This window comes from Pantherophis guttatus, chromosome 1 (genome assembly GCF_059756535.1).
Source record: "Pantherophis guttatus breed Tessera chromosome 1, ASM5975653v1, whole genome shotgun sequence".
NCBI lineage: Eukaryota > Metazoa > Chordata > Lepidosauria > Squamata > Colubridae > Pantherophis > Pantherophis guttatus.
Window position 1 is genome coordinate 89,208,453 of NC_142063.1, and position 22,670 is coordinate 89,231,122.

The following is a 22,670-nucleotide window of genomic DNA, read 5'->3' on the forward strand; positions in this document are numbered from 1 at the left end:
CTTTTGGATTACTGGCATCAACCTGTTGGCTAATACCTTCGCATAAATTTTATAGTCTGTGTTCAAAAGAGATATTGGTCTGTAGTTCTCTGGTTTTTTAGGACCAACTTGTTCCTTTGGTATCAAAGATATATAAGCAGTTGTCCAGGATGGGGGTATTTTACCCCCTTGTTGAATATTGCAAAATAAATCTCTAAGTTGTCCCACCATTTCAGCTTGTAAAGTTTTGTAATACACTGCAGTCAAACCATCCGTGCCAGGAGCTTTAGCTGTTTTTAGCTGTTTAATTGCTGCTATTATCTCCTCCTCTGTTATAAGATAATTCATTCTTTCCTTTTGTTGATCAGTAATTTTTGTAACTCTCTTATCCTTTAAATATTTTTCTATAAGTCCATTCTGCACCTCTTCTTTAGCATATAGTTTAGTATAATAATCCACAAAGGGTTTCCTGCTTGAGTAGGGCTTGGACTAGAGGAGATCCAAGATCCCTTCCAACTCTGTTATTCTGTTATTCTATACCTTGTGAAAGGGATAGAGCTTGCAATAAAGAATGACATTATGCTGTTTTAATTATTTTGATCAAGTAACTGGATTCTGCTGATACCACTAATTGATTCCCCGAGCCATGGTGGTGCAGTGCTTACCGGCAGAATGCAGTATTGCAGGCTAATTCTGCTGACTGCCAGCAGTTTGATTCTAACCAGCTCAAGGTTGACTCAGGTTTCCATCTTTCTGAGGCCGGTAAAATGAGGACCCAGATTGTTGGGGGGGGCAATATGCTGACTCTGTAAACTATTTAGAGGGGTCGGTAAAGCACTATGGATCAGTATATAAGTACTATTGCTATCCCCCTGAACTTTAGCTCTTTTAACCCTATCCTTAAATAATCACCTGGGATCCTTTGTCAATTGCAAGATTCCAATTGGAAGTTCCTCCTACCTCTATTTTCAACCTCTGCAGAATATTTAATTTCCCTCATTATTTCTCAACTGTCAACTCTCTAGATCCAGGTGCCTAATGCTACTTAGAATGCTGCAACTGCAGCCTTAAAGTCTGCTAAGAGGCAGAACAGAGGCAGCTCCAATTCCTCTGCATAAATATTTTTCTTCGGTTCCTTGCCTACTACCATGAATCCTTTTTTAGTTCCATCAGCACCAAATTCATCTTTTGGACATACTGGGAATAGCAACGATAGAAGTAGACATTAAATATTTTGCTAAATTGATCTTCAGGGAGACAAGGCCTAAATAACAATTTGCAATCCTATCAACATTGAAATGCCGAGTTCAGATATTCTGAAAGGGTTCTAAATTATATTTGGTCTAGGACACTATTATGTGTTGTAGCTGGGAAAGTTGCTATAAATATTATTTTGTACTGTCATAGATAGACTCACTAGAAGCAGAAAGTCTAATTTATATCCACGCTGGTGACATTTATTTTATTAGAAACGATCAAGATAATGTACCTTTAAAAGTTTCCTTGAGTTTATAAAGCCAGCCTTCCTCAAACTGGTGCCACGGTCCATACAGGTTGGGAATGATTTATATAGTCCAAGGCATTTGAATATTAGCAGTAAAGGTAGTCCTCAACTTACGACCACAACTGAGTCCAAAATTTCTGTTGCTAAGCGAGACAATTGTTAAGTGAATTTTTGCCCCATTTTACAACCTTTCTTGACACAGCTGTTAAGTGAATCACTGCAGTTGTTAAGTAGGTACCGTGTTTCTCCAAAAAGATGACACACCTTGAAAAGAAGCCCTATCACGTTTTTGAGCACAGGTAAAAAATAAGCTAGGGTGGGGATGGGGGGTAGTGAAGCTGCCCTACTTACCAGGCCTCGCACACCCCGACACCTGCCTTGACTTCTTCTGCGGCCGCTTGCCACCACTCGCACGCATCGCCCTGGCCTCTGTTTTGCTTTCAGATGCCTGCCGGAAGGCATCTGCAGCCAATAACAGAGTTCTGAAGCTCTGTTATTGGCTGCAGATGCCTGCAGGAAGCTCCACCCCCTATCCTCACCCTAGCTTATTTTTTAACCTGTGCGCCTCACCCCACCCCCTGCACCCAGGGGTGGTGGGGTCTTAATTAGGGCTAATTTTGTGGGTGGGACTTAATTTGATTGCATGCACTCAAAAATGTCAATAATAAAAATAAAGGCCTAGCTGTTTTTCCGGGGGTCAAAAGAAAATAACACCGGCCTTCCTTTTGGAGAGACACGGTAACACGGTGGTTAAAGGAATCTGGCTTCCCCATTGATTTTGTTTGTCAGAAGATTGCAAAAGTTGATTGCATGACCCCAGGGCATTGCAACTGTCATAAATATGAGTCAGTTGCCAAGCGTTTGAATTTTGATCACATGACCATGGGGATGCTGCAACAGTCATATGTGTGCAAAACAGTCATAAGTCACATTTCTCAGGGCCATTGTAACTTCGAACGGTCACGAAATGAACTGTTGTGAGCTTATTCATCTGCTCATTCCGCCCCCCCCAGCAATCAATTTATTCTATTAGAACTCATTTATTAAAATTTCTGATTTTAGGTGGGAATGCTGTCTGCACTGCCACATTTAGTGATGACCATTATTGTGCCTATTGGGGGACAAATTGCAGATTTTCTAAGAAGCAGGCAAATTCTTTCAACCACAACCGTCAGGAAGATAATGAACTGTGGAGGTAAATTTACTTGTTATTAAAAGCCTTATTGGAATGTCCTACAAGTACTGCACTGTATAAAATATCAAATTCACCACAGGTTCATATAAGCCAGGGGTGTCAAACTGGCGGCCCGTGGGCCAGATGCATCACACACAGGCCACGGCCACCCCAGCTCTGCGAAGGGAAAAACCATCGCGATACGTCACATGATGGCAATGTGATGCATCGAGTTTGACACCTGTGCTATAAACTGATAGATCACAAAATTGATTTGCTTCTAACTGTTGTAAAATAGAAGTACCAGCATAACCAAAATAACCAAACGCTGAACATGAGTTTGTGTAAACTCTGGGAGATAGTGGAGGATGGGGGGGCGGGGGAACTGGCATGCTGTGGTCCATGGGGTTAGAAAGAGTTGGACATACTCTATCGACTCAACAAGAAAAGCAGTTTCAAAAATTCTTGATTAATGCTTGAACCATGGTAATTGGTCACCACTGCTGTTCATTAATATCTTGGAGAAAGAGTTAGAGTTAGGGTTAGAGTAAGGTAAATAAAGTTCCTTTCCAGTTAAGCTCCACTTGTGGTGAATTCATGGACACAGAATCATAGAATTAGAAGACATCATAAAGACAATTTAATCCAACCCAGCTCAGTGTAGTATTCAGTAAGGTATCTGATAGTTGGGTGTTCACCAACTGACAGAAGAGAATATATGTAGCTCAGGGCTGAACTGTGGGAATCTTTGGGGTTCTCTGAGCTTGGCTGATTGCTTGCATACGTTCCATTACCCAGCTAGATAACATCATCAGTGTGAATAAGTGTGGGGTTTACTGCCTGTTTATATACGATAGCTTGCCCTGCCAGTTTTAATGAAGACGTAGAGTTTTTATGATTCTTTGGCTGCTACACATTTTATTTTCTCTGTTTTAAGTTCATTCTAATGGTTGTATATATTGTATATATACTTTTCCTGGCAACAATATGGAAGCAGTTTATCATTGTCTTCGTCCAACACCTTTTGACTTTCCAATCTATTCTACAACTCTATTATTTACTGAAGTCTCTCCTTTATGTGCTAACCAAATTTACTCTGCTTAGCTTTTTGAAATAAGCTATGACTGGCTAGGTTCTGCTACCTAGCTGTACTAAATGCTCTGAAAAAACAATAAATACTATCAAGGTTTTTCCCCCCCTAAGGCTTTGGAATGGAAGCAACCCTTCTCTTGGTAGTTGGATATTCTCATACTAGAGGTGTGGCCATTTCCTTCCTTGTTCTTGCTGTTGGGTTCAGTGGATTTGCTATATCTGGTAAGTTAATTTCTTTATCAGTGTAATATCAGTGTAATATTGCTTAGCGCATTGTAAGCCGCCCTGAGTCTCCGGAGAAGGGCGGCATATAAATCAAATTTATATTATAATAAACAAGATAAGGTGAGAAATATATGCAGAGCTTAGCTTCTGGAATTCTTCTAACCCTTTTACTAGCAATGGTCATAGGAGGCCCAAGTAGACCATTATTTTCCTCTGCATGAAGGAAACTTCTTGTAACTGGATGAGATAACATGTTGTGACTGGATGTGAGTATCACTGTGTCTCTTACTTCCTATGTCTGCAGGAAAGCATGTGCTGCGCTGCACACACTTCATACTGGTGCATGTGGCTGACAGGAAGGAGTAAGGTGGGCTTAGAATAGGGCAGTCACCAAATTCTCAATCCACAGTTTCTCTGCAGTCTCTGGACTACCTGTCAGACAAATTTTTCTTTGGCAACTTCTTCCATTATATGAATCTTTGGCCAACTTCTTCCATCATATGAAGCCATTAGTTCAACTGCAGAGAGTAATTGTGCTGATACATCCTGAATCTCTTTACATATTACTTTCCAGAATTCTGTTAGGTTTGGGAAAAAAAAGAAAGAGCGAATTAGGGAAAACTCATGGAACACTATGGATGCTAACCATGGAAGGAATCTGTATTTCTTTATTTCATTTCTTGATGAATAACACATTGTATTGCGTGTATTTCTGTTTTACCCTCATGTTGCATCTGGATATATTTTGTATCAGGAAGCATAGAGTGAGCTGTATATACTCCACCCTGGAATTTATGAAGGAATGGCTTTATAATGGATCTTATGGAGAAATGGCATTTCTAGCCGCTATCTGATTACATCTCTCATTCACATGTATCTGAGATGCTTTCTGCAGTGCCGGCCAGATCCATCCCTTTCTTTCTTTTAACAGCTGCTCCCACTATGCCAGCTTTGGTCCTGTTCTTTCCATTTTTGCAGAGTTATCTTACTGATAGACAGACAGATCCTGAGTTCATGACATTTAATTTATTTCAACATTTTACTGAGTTGGAAAGAATATAATATAAGAATATGTATCTAAATGAACATAATATTATCTCAAAGTTTACTATGAATACTGTTCTAACCATAATAAAAAAAACAAATATTTAGCGATGTATTATTTTTCTATCACTCTGTTAACAAGAATGATTTTATATTACAGGATTCAATGTCAATCATTTAGATATTGCTCCGAGGTATGCCAGTATCTTGATGGGGATTTCAAATGGAGTTGGAACATTGTCTGGGATGGTATGCCCTATAATTGTTGGAGCAATGACAAAAAACAAAGTAAGTTTTACTACATTACAGTTTCCAAAATTAGTTTTAGTTATTATTAGCCTTGAAAAAAATAGTATTCATGTGCAACCTGATCAAATTGATTATCACATGTCACAAGTTTAAATGGTGTAAGTTCACATGTTATATTCCACAATAAAAGCGTATTCTTACTAGGTTTTTCACCTTATGATGATAATTAAAGTCCATCCTGGTGAATAAGATGAGAAATAAGGATAACATTCATTGGGTATTCTATTTTAAAATATAGCTACAATTTTATCCTTATTTTCTCTTAAGATTTTTCCAAGTTTTTCAAGCTAGCTTTTGCTGTTACCCCTTACTCCTTAAAGTGCATTTTCTTCTTCCTTTGTACAATAGTTAGATACAGTTCCATACTTCCTATAAAAATCATTATAAACCAAAAGAATCCTTCACAACTATTTTGATAGCGTGACCTGAACTTTCTATGCTATTCTGATGGCCCCATCTTTATTGTCCTAGACACGCGAAGAATGGCAATATGTCTTTCTTATTGCTGCTTTGGTCCATTATGGTGGCGTCATATTCTACGGAATATTTGCTTCAGGAGAAAAGCAACCATGGGCAGATCCTGAACAGACCAGTGAAGAAAAATGTGGCTTCATTCACGAAGATGAACTTGATGAAGAAACAGGGGACATTACTCAGAATTATGTAAATTATGGTACCACTAAATCTTATGGTGCTACAACCCAGATTAATGGTGGCTGGCCAGATGGCTGGGAGAAGAGAGAAGAATTTGTACAAGAAGGAGCACAAGACTCATATAGTTACAAGGAAGGAGAAGATTATTCATAACAGGCCTATGCTGGGTATATTTTGTAGTGTTTGTGATTTATTCATTGTGATTGTTTACGCACGCGTGCACCCATGGACACAAATGTGACATAAACATGTAAACACATATCAGACAAGAAGGTCTTACTATAAAACCCAAGAAATACTACCATTCAAGTGCAATCTGTATGAGTCTGTGACATTTCATCACTTCCATTTGGGTGTCTCCATTCTATAGAGTTTTAAGGGTTATCTGGTCAAAACAACACAGGAAAATAGGTCTTCGCAGTATAAAATGAGTGGAAAACTCAAAATTAAGGAAAAGCACAACTACCATCCAAGTTGGGACATCAAATGTTCAGTTTAGAAAGCCAAAACTTCTTGATCATTTAAAAATGCACTTACATATTGTATTGAAAGAGAACAAAACATTGATTGTGTGGAGGTTTACTTGGTACAATGTAAGAAATGTATGGTTGGTCAAAATTAAGGATTTCTTATCGAGTAAGACTTCTATTTTAGCCCCAGTTCAAGCCCTTTAAAGAGAGTTAAATTGGGACTTTACAGAGAAGTCTAAAATATAATATTTGTTTATTGTGATTATATACCGTCAGGTTATTTTATTTTTGTTAATTGGTTGCTTTTATTGAACATTTAGGCACAAACTTTTCTTTTTTGTTATTTGCAGGCCAATACATCAGATGTTTGTGTCAGGTTCTTCCTGATAGCTATCAACCAGTAAATATATATATATATATATATATATTTAGTCTGACCTTCCATGTAGAATAAATAAGCAAGATGAAAAAGTATTTCTTATAGTTATTATTTGTATAAATTACTGGCCATAAGTCTTATGTTCACCCAGACAAATCCAAAGAAAAATATACTGCAGACACATAGCCCTAGAACACACAAGTATTTCTTTGAAAGCCTTTTAAAGTAAATGCAAGAAAGGGAAAAGAAAATAATTATTTGTTTAATTCTGGATAGTTTTTCATATTTTCAGAGGTTGTGCCACAATTCTATAAATAAAGTCATAGTTTATTGAAGATGCTGTATAATTATAGAAAATAGTGCTATTTTAAAGATTTCTGAATTTTAAAATAAAATGTATTTGTCTTGCAAAACAATAGAACTATAATGGACCACAGAGTAGGAGCAGCCATTTCCATAGTGAGCCCAAAGTGGCAAACCACAGGGGCTGGATTGAAGAAGAGGGTAACTTTTACAGTGCAATTCTAATTTCTTAAAATCCATGGGAGGTTGGGCACTGGCTTCAGTGGGGTATGGGTTGCAGTTTTGTGTCTTGTCCAGAAACCTGAGACCATGGAAGATCTCTAGGACGCCCACCAAGCTTTTGCATGTGCAGGCTTGCATTTGCTACAGTTGAGGAGCAAGTCAGAATATGTGCATCTGTTATGTGCGTGTGGACCTGCCATTCCCTTTAAAGTGACTAGGGAAGCCCAAGAAAATGATCTCCATGGATGTGGAGCTCCCGATCAAGGCCTTGTAATTCTTAGAAAGTTCTTCAATAAGAATTGTAATGTTAGTGTACCAAGCAATAAGTGCCATGTACTGTTAAGTGCATGATCTTTTAATCTTTGTTACTGTCACTACTGAGCTTGTAGTAGATCCTTGAGACAGTTTGGGTTAATACATTTTACAAAAGCAAAACAGACAAGACTAATCAACAATAAAATTTCATTCTGCTACTAGACCACTTAATGCTCTAAAAAGGTATCCATTTCCCAGCTCCAATGAAATGATTAGTGTTGTATGTTAAAAAGCCTTTTCAGGTTTTTTGATCTGCTCCTTGTATTGTGCTAGTATTTTAAGGCCCTGCTACTGCAATATACAACTCAAGGATCTCCTCCTCCTCCTTTGTCCTTCTTCCCACCCCTCCCCTCTTTCTCTTCTTGTACTAAACTTACCCCTACTTTTATCTGGAGGGAGAAAAAAAAGTCAATTATATATTTTGCTTTGTGCCTCAAAGTGATGTAAAATGTGGCCATAGCTTTTGCTGTGAAAAGATGTGGACTGTGTCACTTTTGTTGCTGCTAAAAAAGTGTTAATAAATGCTCTATTTATCCTTTTATATATAAAGAAAAAAGTATCTGTGTGTTTTCTTTCAGCATGATTTCTATGATTTGGTTCTTAACTATTTTGCAAAACTGAATTGCCACACATAAACTACCCAGGACCATTTCTTTCAAGGAAAATAGACAATCGTGTCTCTCAACTGGTTCTGTACCAGTGGTGGGTTGCTACTGGTTCGCCCCGGATCGGGCAAACTGGCAGCAGTGGCGGGAGGCTCCGCCCACCCGCACCAGACGCTCCTGCGCATGCGCAGAAGTGTTGCATGTGAGCATGAGCGTGCAAGTGCCCACGAGCAAACCAGTAACGACAGATTTTGAAACCCACTACTGTTCTTCACATTAACAAACTATTCATTGTATGTTGACTTCCAGTGGAATATTAAGGCATTGAACTCTGCTAAATGAAACCTCCCAACATTTCTTCCATCATTGGTTCTTAAGTCAGTTCATCACATTGTAACCTATCAGGCCAAATGCTGCCAGTTTTCCTTGACAATTCCAAACTGGCTGACAGCAGAATTAGATATATTGGCCTTGTTTGTTTGCTAATTATCCCACCTTAATCCAAACTAATTCTTCCCATTATCCACTTATGTGGAAAATCTCTAAATCAGTGTTTTTCAAACTTGGCAACTTTAAGATGTGTGGCTGGGGAATTTTGGGAGCTGAGGTTCACACATCTGAAAATTACCAACTTTGAGAAACATTGCTCTAAATGCATTGACATAACCCAGAGTGAGTGAGATTATGCCCCAGGCAAGTCCAAAGTTATCTAGAAATAAACTAACTTTTCCTGGTAAATGAATCCCCTTGCCCTTGCTTCATGCTGTGTGAATTACATACTGGAAAGTTGGTATGATGACCCAGGAGAGGGGAAGGAAGCCAAAGGCTATCTGGTGGGTGGCTTGGCCCAGCTGATCAAGTCTACTCAAGGAAGTGCTAAAGTTGACTGTGATATCATGATATCATAGAGATGACATAGATTGTCATCTCTAGAGTTAAAAATTATTTAAAAGCCAAAAAAACAAAAAAAAACAAAAACAACCCAGGGAGAGAAATAAAAGCCTCCCATTTTATTTTGTGATGGCTGGGAAAACTAAAAATGCCTATCACAGGATAGATCCAGCCCTCTGGGGTCATGAGATGTTGGGCCTCAAAACTGGTATGTTGGCAACAGATGGGGAAGGATGGAACATACCACACCAGGGCTGTCAAACTTGTGGCTTGTGGGCTGGATGCATCATGTGCTGGATACTCCTGGTTTAGCGAAGGGGAAAAAAGTCACGATATGCCTCATAACAACACCGTGACGACTTGAGTTTCTCACCCCTATATCACACCATTTTCTTTTTTGATATATAAGCCTGTATTAGTCTTAGTTTTTCAAATATGATCAAAAGGTAGGTCTTAATTGGCTAAGTTTAAAGTATTTTATATACTCTGTGTGTATGTGTGTGTCAGTGGTGGTTGAGACCAGTTGTGACCAGTTGCGACAGGTTCACCCCGGATCAGGCGAACTGCTAGCGGCGGTGGGAGGTTCTGCCTACCCTCCCGGACAACTCTGCGCATGCGCAGAAGCTTCTGTGAATGCGCAGAAGTGTTGTGCGTGCAACAGGAGTGAACCAGTAGTGATGGGATTTGAATCCCACTACTGGTGTGTGGGTCTCTGTGTGCCAGAATTCAAAATGCTGCCTATTTGTTTATAGTTTTGAAACATTAGTGCTATCTGAAAAGTATCTCATACAATGAATGATCTGGCAATATTTTTTTTTATATGGCATTGTTCATCTCCAGAAATCATATCTTTCAGCATACAAATGTACCTTTAGTATGGATTTTGCCATTTCAAAAATAAATAAATAAATATCCACCCTTCTGGCTCAAGAGTTGTGAAAATACAATAAATGTCAATGGGTAAACTAAAAAACCCCCCCACCTCTATTCAACTGAATGCCACTGACAGAAGAGTATCTATACATCAAAATGAAATTCTCTTCTGGGATCTAAGGAGTGAAAACAAATACTGGAAGCAGAAGAAATGCCATAGAGGAAAACTTCTATATTTGAAAGATCAAATCATCATTTCAGGCCCTGTCAAAGAGAGATAAAAAATGTTTTGTTCTTTTTTCTTTTCTTTTTAGGGAAAGTGGGGTGTGTGTGTTAGCTCTCAAGGATTGTAAAAATTAAGCACATATTCCAATCCAAGTACCAAATTAACACCTTAATAGCAGCTTCATTACATTTTATATCAAGATATAACAAAATGTGAAAACTCCGTAACAAAATTGCACCATTGTATGTTTCATTAGAAGCTAAGTAGCTCCAAAACTACTAAGCTAAGCACTCCAAAACATTTCAGACTAAAAACATAATCTGATTAGAATTAGAATTTTTATGTCATTTATGGATAGATAATTGGAGTTTCATTTTCTCTCTCAGTCACAACTATTGCTCAGATAATTATATTAAAAAAGCTGGTATAAACATTTCCTAGGTAATCTTGCATTATTAGTATGGAAGGAATTTTCAGTTTAATCACAGTATCTTCATTTCTGCTTGTTCCATTGTCACCTCATTAGAACTGTCTATTTATGCATATATATTCTCTGTGGTTATTTAAGTAAACCTGCAGGAATCAACTGTTTTAAGCTTCTGAAAGCAGGACACCAATGTTCATGGGGTCATCAACTAAGGCTGTTTTCATTGTACTAAAACCTCATGCAGACTGTTATGCTGCAAGTTCAAAAATGTGAGGAATGTAAAAACTTAGTTTATTCATTTTATTAAAAAATAATTAATAAAATATTGAAAATATTAAAGCTATTTTCAGTGGAAATATTATTTAAAGTAAAGGAGTCCCTGTGGATTTTACTCTGCTTGTCATTGTTGACTATAGGGGGCATCATGAAGTGCTGCTACTTTCCCACCGAAGTAGTACCTATTTACCTACTCACATTTACATGCTTTTGAACTGATAGGTTGGCACAGCTGGTGCGAGGATGGGAACTCACCCTGTCATGTGGTGCTCAGGTCTTAAACCTGGGCTGCCAGCTTTTCAGCCAACAAGCCCCGAAATTTAACCACTGAATCACCCCTGTTATTAAAATAAACCACTCTGATATCAACAGGTAAGAGTGGAGAAACATTTGCAGCCTTCTGTTCACTTCTCCCCCCCCTTTTCATACAAGTTCACCTGCTATACTAAATTTATATCTACAATGAAATCATACCAAAGATTGGAAACTGTTGATTCCGTTTAATCTATCAAATCTCAGAATTAGCTTGAATTAACTCTGTATGGAAAGGCAGGATTAAGCAAGATGATTCTGTAAACTCTGGTTTAACTCAGTATTACAATTTGAATTGTAATGATTTGTATAAATATATACTCATATAAATGCCTATTGTCAGGTCCAAAATCAAGAATGATACATGCCAGTTCTTCCAAACTAAGTTCGTTATTATTTTACACCTACAGACAAAATGTTGACAGACTGAAGACTCTACTATCTGCTTCAACAATATACTCTGTGAACTATTAGGGGAGGATCTGTCTTCACCCTCTTTCTCTCACACTTAATATCTGGGATGAGTTGCTTTCTTACTCCTCCACAATGCATAACCCCTCCTCAGAATCAACCTTCTTGATACATTCATCACACATATTTAAGATTTCAATATTAAATTAAATATTAAACAGGATACAGAAAAGTACCCTGTTTCACTAAAAATAAGAGATCCCTTGATAATAAGCCCAATTGGGCTTTTGAGCGCATGCGCTAAAATAAGCTTCCCCCTGAAAATAAGCCCTGCCCGAAAATATTTAAACACAGAGCTGGAAATCAAGTAAGACAGCAAGAGGAGCCCCATCTTGCTCCACATGCCCCCCAAAAATAAGACCTCCACGAAAATAAGGCCAGGTGCTTATTTCAGGGTTCAAAAATATATCAGACAGAATCTTATTTTGGGGGAAACACAATAGCAAAGTATTAATCATATCTTGGATACCTTGTTGTTTTGTTTCCTTTTAATTTTATTTGGCTTCTTTTGATTTTTTTTTCATTTCTTTCCTTCTTTTTCTTGCACTGTTTTTCCTCTTCCTCCCCTTTTTTTTGGAGGAGTGCTAGCTTCAGTTAACTTTTTTCCTTTTATAATCAGGGGAATTTGAATCATATTTAAATTTCAAAAGTTGTGGTTCAATGGTGGGCTAGTCATTTTCAAATAATAAGCCTGCAAGATTACATGGTCCAAACCGTAATTTATATATTTATTAAATTTAACTATAGATAGCCACAACTGAATTAAAATTCACATTGTTCACAAAAGTACTGTGGCTATTGGAGTACAGGTTATTTTTTTACTTCGCCTCTCTTTCCAAGAGAAAATAAAGAGGGTCTTAAAATAAAGCTGATGTCTTTAAAAAATTGGAGACTCTTCCTGTTTATAACTTCAAACCACACTAATAAGCTGTAAATCTAACCTTTTTATTAAATCAATAACTTTAGGTGTCAAATTCAGTAATTATTTTCAGAGATTGATTATACCCCACAGAGTTAAAAATTAAAATGTATAAAGAGCTGTTTCTTTTCAATCAATACTTGTAACAACGCAACTCTTTTCTCTTTCACTAATATTTTTTCTGTTTTTTTAAAAAAAGATGAATCCAAAGAAATGGGTTAAAAGCCTGTAAATTTAAGCAATGGATTCATCCGTATAAATGTTAAAAATAGTGTTCTTCTCCTAGTTGGATTTTGCATCTTCCATTTCATTTCATTATGCTGGTTATTGAACTTTGCATGAATCAGCTTTTTCTTCAAACAGTGTTGAAGAGAAAGTAGGCAAAACTGTTGTAGATGTCAGCTGTTTAAAAAAAAACCAAGGGCAGAACAGAATAAAAAAGGGAATACGCTGAAACACAAAAATCAGGAATCTGATGTTTTCAAGCTAGTAAATGTTATTAAAAGGCATAATAAGCTTTTCCTGTATGTACTACAATGGGACTGATGCAATAAACCCCTTATACTAATTCTTATTCTATACAGGTAGTCCTTGTTTTATGATGTCAGTGGAGCCCAAAATGTTCATTCCTATGCAAGACAATTGTTAGAGGAGTTGCATCCCATTTTACAACCTTTTATTGCCACAGTTGTTAAGCAAATCACTTCAATTGTGAAGCAAATCATGCAAACCCCCAATGATTTTGCTTGTTGGAAGCAAGCTGGGAAGGTGACAAATACACTGCAACTGTTATAAATACATGCCAGTTGACCAGCACCTGAATTTTGATCATGTGACCATAGGGTTGCCGCAACAATCATAAGTGTGAAAAACGATCATAGGTCACTTTTTTCAATGGCATTGTAACTTCAAATGGTCACTAAAAGAATGGTTGTAAATCAAGGATTACTTGCATTAAAAATAGGTAGCCATTTTTCACTTAGAGAGGATGCCACAGGAGGGACAGGAGGCACAGTTGTGTTGTCAACAAAATATATAAGGCCACTAATTTCAGACCCACACACACAACTCTTCATTGTTGGGATGAACAATAGCAGAACTCAATTGGCACTGGGTAACATAAACGGACTGTTGGTATCAGTGGTGGGATTTAGTTGGTTTGGGCCAGTTTGGGCGAACCGGTTGTGAAATTGCTGGCTGGCCCTGCCCGCCCCTTCCAGAAGTCCCCACACACCCTGTTTTGGCTCCCAGGTAAGTGCATGGAGGCCTACTAGGCCCAAAATGGGGCATGAGTGTGTATTTGGCGCAGTCCCCCTGTGGCCCATTTTTGCTCCCAAAAAGCTGCAGGGAGGCCTACTAGGCCCAAAATGGAGCGTGGGGGGGGGCAGTGCATCCCCAGCCCATTTTTGCTCCTAGGGGGGTGCAGGAGGCTGAGTGCTACCTGTCACACTCCCTGGCCACGTCCACCATGCCACGCCCACCCAGCCAGTCATTAGGGCAGAGAACCGGTTGTTAAATTATTTGAATCCCACCACTGGTTGGTATGTTGTCACTTTCTAGCTCTACTCTAGAATTCTGGTAAAATGGAGAACCTAAGTCTTGATTTTAGCTGAAATCCTCTTAGATAGCTGAAGGATCTGTAGATAAGGCTGGAAATGTTCCCTACCTTATGCTCAGGAGATTTTCCGCCCATCAATGTGGATGCCATTGAGCTTTTGGCATGGTATAGCTGAAGGAAGTTTCTTATCTGGTAGATTTTAAAATTCCATTCTTTTGGCAGTACTGACTCTGCTGAATATTAGTTTGCAATGCTTTTCTGCCACCCGCAGCCCTGGGACCATATGTCATTTGTAGAGCAATGTAGGCAATCTCCCGGGAGAGATGTGGTGAAGTCATCCTGTCATGTGCAACCATTAATTTAGCAGGGATTGCCTGCAAAGTGCGAGAAGATGCAGATGGATGAATTATTGATTTACACTTGGGACTCTGATTGGAATACATTTGTAGCTCATCTTTAAAACAACAGCCACAACCCTGTGTCTTCTTCTCTTTAAAAAAAAAAAAAAAGGCAACAGCCACTCCCAGGCAATAACATTAGTACGGAACATAGCCTAAGGATCTGTTGTTTCCATTGCTGTCAGGCTACACAATCCACAGGGTAGGATTTGTGATTATCACTTCACGGAAAAGGTTTCATTAAAAACAATCTCATTCATGTTTTCTTTCATCTGCCAAGTTTTTTTTTTGGGGGGGGGTTTGTAAAAAGCAGCATAGTTTACAGAACAATGCATTTGTAAATGAGTTTACAAAATCTCTAATTTCTTTCCCACCCCCACCTCTGTTTCCTGACACTGAAACCGTAGACCAGGCAGTGAAAAAGAAAAAGGAGAGGAGGAAATGGAAATAATCTTTCCAGAAAAAGCCATCATATGCAGCAGAAGTTGAAACTCTTATCTGTATTCTTGCAATAATGGAGATGAGACATCTTGTGGTGATGCATAGCATAAAGCTTTTTTTAATTCAATAGGCTGATTAGAATTAGAGTACATCCACTCACACGTACATGCGCGCACACACACACACACTACACACACACGATATCCTTGAGCTGTTGATATGACGGTCCCTGGAGTAGAGAAGCATAGCTGCAATACTCAGCGGGATGCTGAAATCTCTGCTATTGTTAGTTACTCCTAAAGGAAGGTGGACTGTGCGTTTTTGCTCATCTTGTTGTTTGAGAGACAATTAATTTCAAACAGCGACCTTTAAAATTAACTCATTCAATAAGGCATCTCACTACCAAATATTCTCTCATTATATTTTCTCATTCTGTCATATTCTACCAGTATTAGGATTTAAATCCATCAATAGCCATCAATACACTATAATGTTCATTGAATGCTTATAATTTTTTAAAAAAATGCTATGCATTTTTAAGCTTTCTTGAGACTAGAAATGTTAAGAGATGTCATCATAAAATAAAAAATCAAAGACAATATTGATTCTTTGCCCATAGGTATGTCATTTTTTTCTCTCCAAGAAGGTGGACCATTCGATTGACTAACTGTTCTCCTACGATTGTTCCTGGGAAGGACAGGTAATGTATACCTGCCTTGAAGAGAAGTAATGATTTCTGTTAAAAAAAGGACTCAGGAAGGGAAAAAATAACACTGAAATACCTCCTTTATCTCACATTTACAACTTAAAGTAGAAACTTAACAGGACTTTAGAGATCTTGGAGATGTGAAAAAAAATAAAACAGGCATTCCCTGGCTAATATAATCTTTTTATTTTGGTTTCCATGTAAGACTAAAGGTTTCGGAGAAGAGTCTAATCTCTCAGTAATAATCAACAACTATTATAGTATATCTAAAAGCAATGCAAGCATGGACACAAATAGACACAAAAATCTCCATTTTAGGAGGAAGAGGGAGAAATAAATGGAATATTATGAGATTGTCGTGGCACATTCACATTAAATGCTTCACTCTTACACACTGAGAAAATAGTCTTTGATCAGACGAAAGCTGTGCAGATCTGATAAAAATCACAAAACAATTTCATATTCACAATCTTAATAGGTATGCATAGGCATATAGGCAATGAATGTATATACACCCTCTGCTGGAAAACATGAGAAAAACTTTTCCTTCTGGAATATAGATATATTTTAAAGGATTTTTTTAAAGACAAAAGTTGATATATTAGGCTATTTCAAAAGGGTTATTTCTTTGCAGATTCTCCTCTTTCTATTGCACCCTGTTCATCTACATTTATTGGTTCTCTATTAACTTCTTTTTCCTGTTCTTAGAGGTTCCATGGCAACGCATAGATGTGATCAACATATAGACCTTCCAACACAATTAGTGTTATATACTATACAGCAAAGGACAAACATTACACAGAATTCTTTATTGTCAGTTCAGGTCCTAAGTCAGTGTTTGAAATGTTCATATATTTAACTATTTTGAATGTACCAGAGAAGAAAATATCGGTATGTTTGCCTATTTGTTTCCATTTCCATTTCATTGAATTGTACCAGGCAAGAAAGAGTAATGTTACAGAATAAATATTTGTATGATACCAAATGCATAGTTAGTGCATTAATATAATTCATACAGACATTACTGATGTTCCAGTAATTTGATATTGTCATTGATCAGAGAAGCATAGAATTATATAATTGGAAGAGACTTTAACAGTCATCTTGGCCTATACCAGTGATGGGGAACCTATAGCATGCATGCCAGAGGTGGCACGCAGCTCCTTCTCTGTGGGCAGGTGAGCCATCACCCCAGCTCAGCATTGCCACGCATGCGCGCGTGCCTCCCACCAGTCAGCTGGTCTTTGGGTCTCTGCCGCGCATGTCTGGGGAGCCGTGCGCATGCAGGGGGCCATGAGCGCATGCATGGGGTGAGTGGGGCGCATGCATGGAGGCGTGCACGCATTGCATTTTCTGGGTTCACATGTGTGCGCTTTGGGCACTCGGTCTGGAAAAAGTTAGCCATCACTGGCCTATACCCTGCTCAGTGGAAAAGATCATCCAGTCTCTGTTTTAAAAAAATTCGAGTGAAGAAGAATTTATTTTAAAAAAGGTAAAGGAGTCTGTGGATTTTATTCTATTAATCGTTACTGATTATACAACACAATGCTTATCTCCGTTTTAAGGCAGCGCTGTCTGAAAACATTTCTGCAATCATATGGTCACCATGACATCACAGAGCACTGTTACCTTCCCACTGAAGTGATATCTATTTTTCTACTTGCATTTGCATGATTTTGAACTGCTAGGTTGACAGGAGCTGGAGCAAGGACAGGAGCGCACCTCGTCACGTGGTGCTTGGATCTTGAACCTGGGCTGTCAGCTTTCCAGGGAACAAGCCCGACCACTGAACCACCAAACCACCCAACTTCAGATGGCCACCTGTTTTATTAGATGACAACTCATACCTACAAGAAATTTCTCATTATACTTGGCTGAATTTCCTGTCTTATAGTTTTAACCCATCCATTCTCATTCAGACTACTGGGTCAATAGAGAATAAGTTGACTCACTCTTCTATTTTTTAAAAAAATAATTTTTATTAAACAGTTTTTAATTTTTTTTAACAATTTTCCTCTTTGCAACATTTCTGCATAGGTATACATCTGCTATATATCCATTTCCACCCCTTACATCTATATATCTATACATATACACTTACGGGACCGCCTACTACCATCAACAGCCTCCCACCGACCATTACGCTCCCACAGAGAGGGGCTCCTCCAGGTGCCGTTGGCCAAACAATGTCGGCTGTCGGCCCCTAGGGGGAGAGCCTTCTCTGTGGGGGCACCGACGATCTGGAATGAGCTCCCCCCAGAGATACGGAGGATTCCGGATCTGCGCATCTTCCGCCGTGAGTTGAAGACGCTTTTATTTCATCAAGCTGGCCTCGCCTAAATCTTCTCCCTTTTAAGTGTAAATTCTAAATTTTTAATGTATTTTAAAATATGGGTATCTTAAATTATGGGTATTAATTCAGCCAAATTTATTTAATTCATTTTATTCGATTTTAAATTTTGTATATCTATGTGTTTTATCTCATGGCTGTGCACTGCCCTGAGTCCTTCGGGAGTAGGGCGGTATAGAAATTCAATAAAATAAATAAAAATAAATTAAATAAATGTGATTCCATTATCCTTTTTACATATTAACATATCAATATACTAATTTATAAACATACATTTTGTGTCATGTATATTTATACAGATTTATTACTATTTGCTAACTCCTAAATTTTCTTTCTTTGATATTTTCTTAACTTTTGCACCTATCCTCTAGCCATTTATACCATTCATTCCATACCAAATAATAATCCATTTCTCCTTTATCTTTTATTTCTTTTGTAAGTCTATCCATCTCAGCATACTCTAGCACTTTTCTTATCACACTTTCCTCTGATGGTACAGTGTTATTCTTCCAGTTTTGCACATACACAATTCTGGCTGCAGTTACAATATGTAATATTAAGTATTGTATTTTTTTAATCATAATTTTCTGTGAGTATACCTAATAGGAATAATTCCGGTTTCAGTTCTGTTTATTGTTGGGTTATCTCTTCAAGTCCCTTTTTTATTCTTATCCAATATTTTTTTGTTGCTGCACACATCCACCACATATGATAGTATGTTCCTTGGGTCTGTCTGCAATTCCAGCAATCCAGTGATCTGTTTGGGAACATTTTTGCCAATCTCTCTGGGGGCAGGTGCCATCTAGGTTCTCTTTATAGGCTGTCAACATGATCAATTTGTCATTTTTTCCCCATAGTTTCTCCCATTTCTCTAATTCTATATTTTAACCAAAAAATTTTGCCCAGGTTATTATGGTTTCTTTGACTGTTTTCTCTTCCATTCTAAATCACAATAAGTAGTTGTATATTTTCTAATCAGTTTTTCTTCTGTCCCTTGTAAAATCTTATCCAATTCTTGTGGTTCTTTGTGAAATCCGTATAGTTCTAAGTCTTTCTTGTATCTGATCTGGATCTGCATGTATGGCCGTCAATCAATGTCTTTTCCCTGATTTTTTAGTTCTTGTTTTGTTTTTAATTTCCCCTGATTATTGACTCACTCTTCTAGATGATACCATTCTGGCCAACCACTCGGTCACCCACCGATTTATCCATCCATTCATCCATTCATCCATTCATCCAGCCATCCAGCCATCCAGCCTTCCAGCCTGGATTATGAGGGCAGGAACCTTTTTCTGTAGCCCTAGCTGGAAAGCTTCTAAAGCCAGGTCATTCCAGCTCCTTGTTAGTAGCAGGTTGTGGACTAAACTTTGGTCTATTGCTCAAGAAACGCAGTCAGCGCTCGTCTCTTCATTCAATCTACTTATGCCCTGCTTTAAGGCTCCATCAGCTGTACAGTGTTTCAAGCATGCCTCTTCTATATTGAATATACATTGTGGATGATGATGTGTAAATTTGGCTTAATTATAAATGTGTGCACACATGTATGTAAGCAACAGTATTAATAATAGTATTTTACTTGTTTTGTAATACAAAGAATCTATCCAGTTCACAATATTATATAAATCAATACTAACAATATAACAATGGAATAATCAATTTAAATTAATCAATCTAATCCCAATGTGACCATAATTTAAATTGGAACTGAATACTGCCACTGAAAAGAAAACTTCATAAAAGTCCTGCAAAAAAAGAAACACGTTCTTTCATGTTTTTCTTTTTAAAAAACATGTTTTTTTAAAAAAACATCAAGAAATCAGACTCCAAATAATACTGGTAATTCAAGGAAAAGTCCATTCGAAAGATTAAGAGATAGATATTTATCTTCCTGTCTGGAATATAAATAATTAACTATATTTTTCATGATTATGTGACAGATTCAGCCTTAGTGAGTCCTAACATGTTCAGGTCAGCCTAGTCATTACGGGACTCATTTGGCCTTGGGCTTTGTTTCAGCCAAGTAAAAATATTGCTTTTTTCTCAAGGCGCCATCTCAAGCATTCAAGAGGGCAGACATCAGCATGTCTCACTTTGCAATAATATCTAATGCCTAGAAGGATGCTGTTTCATGTTGAAATGAATTTTTCTCCTCAAGAGTTCTCCATTTTGGTTTCTGAAGATCAATCATCTCTGAACTCTTCTTCAAATAATCTTGACTGGGCACTGGGTGAATTCCTGGGTGAATTCAATATTGGCCAATTTTATATGGACAATACTTAGCAGTGGGCATTCAATGTTATTTGCAGTATAGCTAGCAGAATAATGACCATTTTCTGTCTGACTTTTGACAGAAAACATTCTGTAATGATTTTTTACTCTGGTGCACGTACTAATTATAACATGCATGTAAGCAATATAAGCAATGCTAATTATGAAGAACAAATGTATTCATGATTTCTTACAGTCCCTTAAGACACATGGAAACAATGGCTGGAAAAGTTTGAATTACAGAGTTTAAGCATCAATCTTTGTTCTTTTGTTTTGCATTGTTTTTGTCTTTTTCCATGGTTCTTTGCTTTTGAATGTTTTTAACAATTGGTAAACCAGAAGGCTGGGTGACATATTTTATTTATTCATCACATTCATCACCCATGTGGCTATATTTATACATCACATTTGTGGCTAGATTTATAATATCAGATAAATATCACAAATGTGATATTTGTATATCACAAATGTGATATTTATATATTGCATTTATACAGCCACCCATAACACATAGTAACTCGGGATGGTGTACATAATAAAATGACCCAAATACATTAAAACCATTACAAATGCAGAATAAATTTTTAAAAATATAAACAATATGGTGAGAAAATATATATATACAAAGAATGCATTCCAATTACAGGTAGTATTACATATTACACGTTCCAATTACAAGTTCCAATTACAGGTATTACATACTGTAATACTACAGGTAGTATTACAGGTAGTATTACATACTGTAATACTACAGGTAGTATTACAGGTAGTATCCTCGATTTACGACAGTTCACTATGTGACCATTCGTATAACTGACCCTTTAAATGCTGCTGAACTTTAAATTATCTAAGGTATAACTAATAGATCCAAAGGTGATGAATAAAACTAATGAACTAAAGTGACTAGATTCTTTGATTAAAGCTGTGATCAGGGTTCAAATCTCCACTTAGTTATACACCTCACAGGATGACTTTGAACAGTTCCTTTCTTTCAACCCAGCCAACCTCACAGTATAGTATGAAGATACTATTGAAGGACAATCCTCTATACACTATTAAAAACTCTTGGGAGGGGTATATTACAAATATAACAACACAAGTAACTAGTGCAATGGGAGTCACAGTTCAATACCTAAAGAACTATAAAGGGAGTGAATGATTGCCTTTAGTGGTCATCAAGAGCAGTGGTTAACATCTCATCTTTCATAGGTAACTTAAACTTCACCTACCATTAGTCCATCTATCAAAATATCTTTCCACCTTTTAAATCATTCAATGCATCCACAAATCACTTGGGTTACTGAGAGCAAAATCCAGGAGTTAATTTTTGGATATGATTAATCACTAGATTTTTGATATATATTTTTTTACATACAACCCCTTCTATCTTGATCTGCAAGTTCCCACATGCATATCAAAAAGTACATTCCATAGATAAAATATAATAACAATTCTGTTTGACATCGGTTTCGCAGTGTTTATACATAAATATATGAAAAAATATCTGGTGTCATTTATACTATATCAATAAAGTGTAAATAAAAAAAAACAAAAAAACAAAAAACAAGAAGTACATTCCAGTCAACAGATTTTTTTAGAAGTAATCATGACTACAAAGAATCATTTTGTTTTTTTTTTAAAGTAGACTGTACAATGTTTGCACTTGCTGTTTTGTATATCTATATATGACATTAAATGGGTATTAATTCTCAGAACAGGATGGCTTCACACAAGAATATATATCATTTGACATTAATATTGTGACCTGTTTTTCCAAATATATATGCACAAACCTGAAAATATTATAAATCTCCTTCATGTATTTTGTTCATAAATTATTTTTAACATGGGTTTTAAATTAGAATTTAAAATATCGTTAACAGAAAATTTGTTATGGTTCAGATGAACAGATTGCATTGGAGTGTCTAGCATATGCAGCCCGATTTGTAGGGTTTGCAACCCTATTAACGATATCTCTTATCCAAGGATATCCATTAAAAACAGAAATAACTTTAATTATAATATACACATTCCCCAAGGAACTAAAATAATTATCAGCTTTACTGCTTGATTTTTTCATCCTTCAAACGGAATTTAGACATTTGCTAAACATAGCAGTAGTATGTTCACAAGATGTCTACACAAATTACTCATATTTTTACCCCAATTGTAAATATGATTGTGTTGGTTCAGATCAATACTGCATCTAACGTATCACTCCAGTTTGGATTCAGAATTACTCTCACATGTTTTTAAAGCAACTTTTAAAGAAATTCTGC

At 37.1% G+C, this 22,670-nt stretch overlaps 1 protein-coding gene across 1 annotated transcript in view; it reads left to right on the forward strand.

Annotated features, from left to right (window-relative positions):
- SLC17A6 (solute carrier family 17 member 6) overlaps positions 1 to 8,226 on the forward strand; it is a 66,986-nt gene extending 58,760 nt beyond the window's left edge. The window contains exons 9-12 of the mRNA XM_060687637.2: positions 2,546 to 2,678; positions 3,861 to 3,971; positions 5,179 to 5,306; positions 5,799 to 8,226. Coding sequence (XP_060543620.2) covers positions 2,546 to 2,678; positions 3,861 to 3,971; positions 5,179 to 5,306; positions 5,799 to 6,134 — 708 coding nt within the window. The 3' untranslated portion in view covers positions 6,135 to 8,226. The remainder of the gene's footprint in view (positions 1 to 2,545; positions 2,679 to 3,860; positions 3,972 to 5,178; positions 5,307 to 5,798) is intronic.
- The last annotated feature ends 14,444 nt before the right edge of the window (positions 8,227 to 22,670 follow it).